This window comes from Anolis sagrei, chromosome X, assembly GCF_037176765.1.
Source record: "Anolis sagrei isolate rAnoSag1 chromosome X, rAnoSag1.mat, whole genome shotgun sequence".
Taxonomy (NCBI): domain Eukaryota; kingdom Metazoa; phylum Chordata; class Lepidosauria; order Squamata; family Dactyloidae; genus Anolis; species Anolis sagrei.
In genome coordinates, this window is record NC_090034.1 from 38,849,112 (window position 1) to 38,858,272 (window position 9,161).

At 42.4% G+C, this 9,161-nt stretch overlaps 1 protein-coding gene across 1 annotated transcript in view; it reads left to right on the forward strand.

The window, feature by feature from the left end:
• Positions 1 to 8,885, forward strand: part of TMEM132D (transmembrane protein 132D) — a 444,061-nt gene extending 435,176 nt beyond the window's left edge. The window contains exons 8-9 of the mRNA XM_060785602.2: positions 1,076 to 1,267; positions 7,452 to 8,885. Coding sequence (XP_060641585.2) covers positions 1,076 to 1,267; positions 7,452 to 8,636 — 1,377 coding nt within the window. The 3' untranslated portion in view covers positions 8,637 to 8,885. The remainder of the gene's footprint in view (positions 1 to 1,075; positions 1,268 to 7,451) is intronic.
• The last annotated feature ends 276 nt before the right edge of the window (positions 8,886 to 9,161 follow it).

Consider the following 9,161-nt stretch of genomic DNA (forward strand, 5'->3'; position numbering starts at 1 on the left):
AAATCACCAGAATTAAAATTGTCATCCAAAGCAGTCCAAGTCCAGTCCAATACATCTTGTCTTTCCCAGTAAACAAACTATTCTGTGAATGCCTGATCCCATAACCAGGATTTAAGCTTCTTCCTGAGGGAGGGGGTAGATCTAACCTCATTGGGGAGGGAGTTCCACAGCCAAGGGCCACCACAGAGAAGGTCCTGTCTCTCGTTCCCACCAAACGCAACTGTGATGGCAGTGCGACCGAGAACAGGGTCTTCCCAGATGATCTTAAGGTCCTAGATGGTTCGTAGGGGGGGATACATTCACAAACCTGCTCATATTATTTGAACACCAACACTTTCTTATACATTGAACAATTATCCCTCCCCCATCCCTTCAAAGGTAGCCTTTCAGAAATGTGGATGTACTGGAGGCCTCCATAAAGATATTTATTTATAGGCTGCAAAAGCTTGGCAGCTCATCTCGCCTTCTGTGAGTATACATAAATATAAAGACTATCTCCAGGATAGGAATTCAAAAGAGAGAGGGGGAAAGAGAGAAATTGCTAGTCAGTCCATCCTCTTGAAAGAATATGTATAGGCTGTCACTTGAGATCTCATCAAAGTCAGATGCTTTTGAAATGCTAAGATCTCCAGAAGCGATAACTCAGCCAGCATCCATCTGGTTGAACTCACTTTTTATAAGCTTTTCTTGTCTTAAGAGTGTTCTCCACTACACACTTTTCTCTCCTCTTTCTCTGTCATTCACCCTCCTGGTGTCGTTCATATGGATGGGTGGATGATAGGTCAATGCCCCAGTGAGTTTATCATCTAAATTTTGACAGTGGGGTGAGCAACAGAGGGAGAGAGGAGGAAAGGGATGTATGTGGAGTGAATGTGGGGAACAGCTGCTACATTAAACTAATACATTGCAATGTACATGGATTTCAATGCTCATGGATTGAATTGCATTATAGGGCAGTGTAGATGGGGCCTCAATGACCCCTGTGGTCCCTTCCAAGTCTATAATGGAAGTTCTAAGGAGTTAGACCCATGTTAGTATATATGCTCATGTGGACTTCTTTTTTTCTCTCATTCAGATTCTGTCCCCACTTTCTGATGCCATCTTGGCTGAGAAGACAGTGACAGTTCTTGATGAAAAGGTGACCATTACTGACCTGGGAGTCCAAATCGTGACTGGCCTTTCACTCTCCTTACAACTAAGCCCAGGAAGCAATAAAGCCATCTTTGCCACAGCAGTAGCCCAAGAGATCCTTCAGACACCCAAACAGGTACAAAGTCTCATCGAGAGCCAGCTAACCTCAGAGTGCCATTTCCAAAGTGGGCTTTGTTTGAGAACGTCTGTATGCCGTGTGCCCTATTGTACAAGGGACAACTGATAACAGGAATGAAGTTGAAGGCATCCTCTCAAATGAGCTCCAGTCCAAATCCAGTGTAAAGGAAAAGACCTCAAGGAAGGGCCCCGAGGTTGTCCTTCAACACTTAGCACTTGACACTGAGATCCTGGGCCTTTCCACACAGCCCTATATCCTAGAATATCAAGGCAGAAAATCCCACATTATCTGCTTTGAACTGGGTTATGTGAGGCTGGATACAGACAGGCCCTTGTCCCAATAGCACCCGCGTTAAAAAAATGCAGATATTTATTTATTTATTTGCAGCATTTTATTCCTCCTTTCTCAGCCCAACAGTGACTCAAGGCGACGTACAGATTGGCAACAATCTGATGCCACAACATACATACATACATATCAATTAAAACATTTCATACAACATAATAAAAATCCATATAAAGCCATTAAAATGATAAAGATTAATGTCTTCCAGATCAACTCCTTATGCATTTGCATCATCTACGCCGTTCCTTGTTCATTATTTCATCACACTGTGTTTAGCTATTACGCTGCATTTCCAGGTTTTTACTCTTTTCCAAAAGGTCAGGAAGGAAGGGGCAATCTAATATCCCTAGGAAAGGAGTTTCACAGCCAAGGGGCCACCACTGAGAAAGCCCTGTCTCTTGTCCCTACCAAAGCCGGGATCGAGAAAGCCGGTATCGAGAGCAGGGCCTCCCCAGATGATCTTAAGTTCCTAGATGGTTCATAAGGAGAGATACGTTTGGACAGGTAAGCTGGGCCAGAACCGTTTAGGGCTTTATAGGCTAAAGTCAGCACTTTGAATTATGCTTGGTTGCAAACTGGTAGCCAGTGGAGCTAGCGCAGCAAAGGAGTTTTATGCTCTCTGAGTGCTGCACCCATTAGCAACCTGGCTGCCACTTGAAGCTTCTCAACAGTCTTCAAATGCAGCCCCACATGGAGCATGTTGCAGTAGTCTATATGGGATGTAACCAGATCGTGGACTACCGTGGCCAAGTCAGACTTCCCAAGATACGGGCACAGCTGGCACACAAGGGGCCTGTCCATACCCACCCCAGAAAGTGGAGGGGGGGGGGAGATTTTCCTCCCTCCTCCCCCCACCCTGAGTCCACACTCAGATAATGTGGGATTTTCTGCCTTGATATTCTGGGATACAGGGCCATGTGGAAGGGCCCCCAGTTCAGCAGTTGTGTAGTTAACCACTTTCATAATCCTAATTAGGATATCAGTGTTGTGCACTTTCATAGCACATACAACCATTTCCATAAAATGATGTTGTGAACTGGGTCTCAATATCAGGGTTGAGGTTTAAACAAACAATACAGTGGCACAGCAGGTTAAACCACTAAGCTGCAAAACTTGCTGATCGGAAGGTTAGCAGTTTGAATCTGCGGACAGCGTGAGCTCCCATTGTTAGCCCCAGCTTCTGCCAACCTAGCAGTTGGAAAACATGCAAATGTGAGTAGATCAATAGGTCCCGCTTTGGCAGGAAGGTGACAGCGCTCCATGCAGTCATGCTGGCCACATGACCTTGGAGGCATCTACGGACAACACCAGCTCTTTGGCTTAGAAATTGAGATGAGCACCACTCCCCAGAGTCGGAATCGACTAGAATTAATGTCAAGGGGAAATCTTTACCTTTGCCTAGGAGGATAAACCAAACACCAGAGTCAGTTAATCAAGAAACCAAATCCTTACATCCTTGGAAGTCCAGCCAAAATAACAAAAGTGCAAAATACAAACTGATAAGGAGGAGCCAAGCCCAGTTTTAAAGTCTAATGAGCCAAAGCCAAGCCGGAGAAGTCGAGAGTCAAGTCATAGGCAAAGCTGGAGAAAATTCTTGTACCTTTAGTATTTCCCTAAAAGAGGAGATTTTAGCAGGCGTTGCTTGTTATCTGGTTGCAAAGCAAGAAATCCCTGCTGAAATTCTTCCTTTTACAAAAACGTGCAAGGTGGAAGATCCGTCTCCAGGTCTGACAACTGTAGCACACTTGCTTTGCTCACGAGCTCCAACCGGCCCAAATGGGCAGAAGCTGTTTTGGTATTACAAATACAATTCTATTAGGGCAGTCTAAGTTGATAGATTCTGACACCTGAAGGCCACCAAACACTAAAACAGGAAAATTTATTTCCAGTAAATAGGACTGTAAAACTAGAACAAGTACCTGGAAAGTATGGGTTGCTATCTACTCTCATAGTCTCTCATAAATAAAGTACCATCACGGTTTACTTGCCATAAATATACAGAGTTGTGTTTGTTTTTTTAAGAAAGAGAGAGGGAGAGAAATGGTGGACTTGTCTCATTGTTTCCCTCAGCAGACATCTCTTGAACCTATGGTATAGTGCTCAGCAAAATAAAAGAGGAAGAGTTATGATTTTCCTTCACTTCTTACACTATTTAATAGCCAAGGACTTGTTTTATCCTTGTTCAAATTTCATTTTAAGTGAGCATGCCTATGTACATACTGTACGTATACATGCATGTTTTTATTTCACATGACTTTGAAATTCAGAGTGAAGGTCCCTGAACATGGAGAAAACAATAAGCTATCTCAATATAGTTGTAAGCAACCTGATGTATTTTTGGACTTTCCTTGATAGCTGTCCATGTGACAGGGATCTTGGAGTCTTAGGCCACTTCTACACTGCTATATAATCCAGATTACCAAAGGAAATAATCCATATTATCTGCTTTGAGCTGGATTACATAAGTCTACACTGCCATATAATCCAGTTCAAAGCAGATAATCTGGTTTTTATATGGCAGTGTAGAAGGGGCCCTAGTAAACCATGAATATTACACCTAGTAAACCATAGAGATTCCACCTGAACATTAGGAAGAACTTGCTAACTGTGAGAGCTGTTCAGCAGTGGAACTCTCTGCCTCGGAGTGTGGTGGAGGCTCCTTATTTGGAGGCTTTTAAGCAGAGGTTGAATGGCCATCTGTCGGGGGTGCTTTGAACACAATTTTCCTGCTTCTTGGCAGAATAGGGTTGGACCGGATGGCTCATGATGTCTCTTCCAACTCTATGATTCTATTATTCTAAGTGAACATGAATCAATGGTGTCATGTGGCAGCGCAAAAGGCAATGTAATTCCTGGCTGCATTCATAGGAGTATAGTCTCTAGAATGGAGGGAAGTCACAGGCCCCTTCAACACTGCCATATAAAATCCAGATTATCTGCTTTGAACTGGATTATATGGTATTTATTTATTTACTACATTTATATGCCGCCCTTCTCACCCCCGAAAGGGACTCAGGGCGGCTTACAAGATATATATATATATACATACAATATATTATGTTATTAGCACAGTACAATATCAGTATTAAATCTTACTATATTGTACTATACCATTATATTGTAATATTATTAGTAATATTACATGTAATATAAATATATAATTATAATATCATATTATTAGTAGTATTATATTGCATTACATTATAATACTATATGTATATACAATATATTATATTACATTATATTATATTATTAGCATAGCACAAGAGACAAGACGGAACTGTTTTCTGGCCCCCTCTCCCTTCACTCTGGCCCAGAACAGCAGTTGGTGCTGGGGAGAGGGGCCCCCAGTTGATGATGTAGACTCATATAATCCAGTTCAAAGTAGATAAAGTGAATTATCTGCTTTGATACTCTGGATTTTATGGCAGTGGAACATGCTGCTTAGGAGTCTGGTGGAGTCTCCTTCTCTGGAGGTTCTAGCAGAGTCTGGAGGGCCATCTGTCAGGAGTGCATGAATTGGCAGAACCATAGAGTTGGAGGAGACCACATGGGTCATCCAGTCAACCCCCTGCTATGCAGGAAAAGCACATTCAAAGCTCACCTGGCAGATGGCCACTCAGCCAGTTTAAAAGCTTCCAAAGAAGCAGACTCCACCACACTCTGAGGCAGCAGCATATTCTACTGACAAAGAGCTCTTATCCTCAGGAAGTTCTTCCTAATGTTTAAGTGGAATCTCTTTTCCTGCAGTTTGAATCCATTGCTCCACTGGGTCCTAGTCTCCAGAGCAGCAGAAAAGCAACTTGCTCCCTCCTCCCATGTGGCATCCTTTCCAATATTTAAACAAGGCTATCATAGCCCCTCTCAGTGTTGTTTTCTCTGAGCTAACATATCCAGCTCCCTAAGCCGTTCCTCAGAGGGCTTGTTATGTTTTAAATGTGCTTTTAAAAATAATGTAATAAGGATACGGATAAGAGAAGGGTTTTTTTTAAAGAAGGAGAGGTTTCATTTGAACACAAAGCAGTAGTAAATGATTGCAATCACCTGTGATGGCATTTGACATGCCATTTATTAGCGTTTCAAAGCAAGCTCTGTGGGGCCTCCGGGGAAGTGACTCTCTTTCCACACTTCGGCTGAAAACAAATCTCATTATCAATGACTATTTAAAAAGGGGGAGAAAACCCTCTGTGAGGAATTAAACGTCCTCCTCGCCGATGGCTTCAGGCTGGAAATATGGTTTCCTTGATCTGTGATCAAAGCAAAGGGGGGCTTTGGCTCCACCAAGAGCATTTGCCAAGAGCAGAGAAAGTGGCCATGTTGGCTGTGGCATTTTGGGAACTGGAGTCTAAGGCTGAAATTCTGTCCAGCAGAAAATAAGGGTATGTCAGCAGAGTTCTGCCAGTGCTATTGTATGTTGTAGTTCTGGCCCAGCCTACCTGTCTGAACGTATTGCCCCCTATGAACCATCACAAAGATTAAGATCATCTGGAGAGACCCTGCTCTCGATCCCACCTTCTTCGCAAATGCGGTTGGTGGGGACGGGAGACAGGGGCTTCTCAGTGGTGACCCCTCGGTTGTGGAACTCCCTCCCTAGTGATATCAGGACAGCTCCCTCCCTCTTATTGTTTAGAAAGGGAGTCAAAACATGGCGTTTGAAAGATAGAGCAGCGCAGGAATGTTAGTATGGAATATGTGCAATTTGACTATGGATTCGCCTTTAGACTATGACTCTGGATGACATGTTTCATTGAAATGTATTTTATTATGTTTATTATGTTTTAATGTTTAACTTATGTTTTAACTGATGTGGTATGTTTTAAGGCACCATGGAGGTACAATAGTAAGCCGCCTTGAGTCCCCCTTGGGGTAGAGAAAGGCGGGATATAAATAAGGTAAATAAATAAATAGTAAATAAATTATACTAGATCGCGCAGTTGCGCAACTACCAACAATGCCTCACACTTGTTGCACATTAGTATAGATACATCTTACCCTCCAAGTGCAATGGAGGGATCAGCCTCCTATAGCCCTTCCACACAGCCATATAACCCCAGAATATCAAGGCAGAAAATCCCACAATATCTGCTTTGAACTGTGTTATCTGAGTCCACACTGAGTCCATCTTGCCTCCAGTGTCATCAGTTGGGAGCCCCCCCCCCCCCTCCAGCACCAACCACTGCTCTGAGATCAGAGTGAAAAGAGGGGCCAGGAAGGCACTGTGCTTATAATATAATATAATATAATATAATATAATATAATATAATATAATATAATATATACGTATAATATTGATAATATTATAATGTAATACAATATAATACTACTAATAATGTGTTATTATAATTATATATTTTATATTAAATGTAATATTTCTAATAATATTACAGTATAATGTTATAGTACAATGTAATATATAATATTAATATTGTGCTATGGTAATAATATAATATATTGTATTTACTTTTTACTTGTAAGCCGCTCTGAGTCCCCTTTGGGGTGAGAATGGCGGCATATAAATGTCACAAATAAATAAATAAATAAATATTCCAGTTTTATTTTATTCAGCTGTGTGGAAGGGGCCCAAGAAAGCACAGTGATCCTTTTTGAAGTTCAAGTGAAAGGGAATATGATCCTTTCCTTTGAGAAAATGGCTTGCTGGAACCAAAGGACCACTACAGCTGGAATCACAAAGCACCATACAACTTTGTGATTTTTTAAAATCTGTGGAGCGTGATTGCACATACAAAACAAATTCTAATGATTTATGGTGTCCGGCTGCAAATTCTAATGAATTCTAATCAGTTTGTCCCCTTTTTGGTTTTGTTTCTCCTAATAGGAAGCGGCTATCAGTTGCTGGATCCAGTTCAGTGATGGAGCAGTTATGCCCTTGGATATTTATGACATCAAGGACTTCTCATTGGTGGCTACTTCTCTGGATGAGAAAGTGGTCTCTGTTCACCAGAGCCCCAAATTTAAATGGCCTTTGATTATGGCTGAATCAGAAGGCCAGGGTCTGTTAGTAAAGGTGGAAATGGTGATCAGTGAATCATGCCAGAAATCCAAGAGGAAGAGCATTATGGCCGTTGGAACTGGGGATATCAAGGTCAAATTTGGACAAAGCGATGCCAACCCCAACACCAGCGATAGCAGGCAGGGTGCAGCAGGTGTGAACCTGGAAAATCATACTAGTGATAGGCGTCAGAAGATGACTCTAAAGGAAAGGTCTCGCCAAGATGGATCATATTACAGCTCCTCAGTGGGTCAAGAGGAAACAAGAGGGGCCAGCACTCAGAAATCCATTCTGAGTAGAAAAGACGATCGTGGGAGTCTTTTGGATGATGATGGTCATATGCAAAACATCCCAGTAGACTTCACCAGCTTCCCAGTACAGGTGGATTTGCCCAGGAATGATGGCGATTTAGAAGAGAATGACCTTGTCGAGACACCCAGGAGCCTAAGTGACTTGGAGATCGGAATGTATGCTCTGCTAGGAGTCTTCTGTTTGGCCATTCTCGTCTTTCTTATCAACTGTGTCACCTTTGCTTTGAAGTACCGTCACAAACAAGCACCCTTTGAAGAGCAAGAAGGCTTGAGCCATTCTCATGACTGGGTAGGATTGAGCAATAGGACAGAACTGCTGGAGAACCACCTCAATCTCTCCACCCAGCAGGAAGAGTGTATTACAGCTGTTGATCGAGGGATGGACTTAGAAGAAAGCAAATACCTCCTCAATGTCAATGCCCAGAAGACCCTCAATGGCCAAATCTTCCACTCCTCAGACTCTGCCCCATGCCCTGTAGGGAAGGAACAGAAGAGCGAGCAGGCGGCCTCACCCACTTCCAAGCGAAAACGAGTTAAGTTCACCACTTTCACCACCATCTCTTCAGACGATGGGTGTCCCACTGTCAATTCCATCTTGACAAGCAGTGAGGATGATATCAAATGGGTTTGTCAGGACATGGACCTGGGGGAATGCAAAGAACTGAGAAAGTATATGGAACGGCTACATGAAAATGCCTAAGATTACACTGGAAACTGTTCTGCTTTTGTTTGTTCTTTCTTTTTTCCACTCACCTTTCTGCCTTTAATTTGGGGTATTGGGGCAAATAAAACTAAAACAGTACAAACATTTGTGAACAATCAAAATGGTGTGGGAGAGGTCCCCAGACGGCAGCTCTTACCTGTGCTCCGTGGCTCTTACGTAAGATGCTTGGGAAATATTCTGATGCAAAGCAACATACGTGGGAAAATAAAAATTGTTTAAAAAAGAGTATGTTATTAAGACCTCATATCTGATCTTTTTAAAGGGATTCAATACAAAGTAACATGCCCCCCAGCACAAAATTCAGATATTGTGAAACTTCCTTGGTGTTCATTCTTAATCAGGATTGCAATTAAAAGCCGGAACTTGGGCAGAAATAAATGGAAGAGTGAACAAGTCGATCAGGCTGTAAAGAAGAGAACGTCTAAAGGGGGACAGTTGTTAAAAGGGTCATCAGCATAATGTGGGTAGAGTTGTCTTCTACAGTTAGAGTTGCCAAAAATG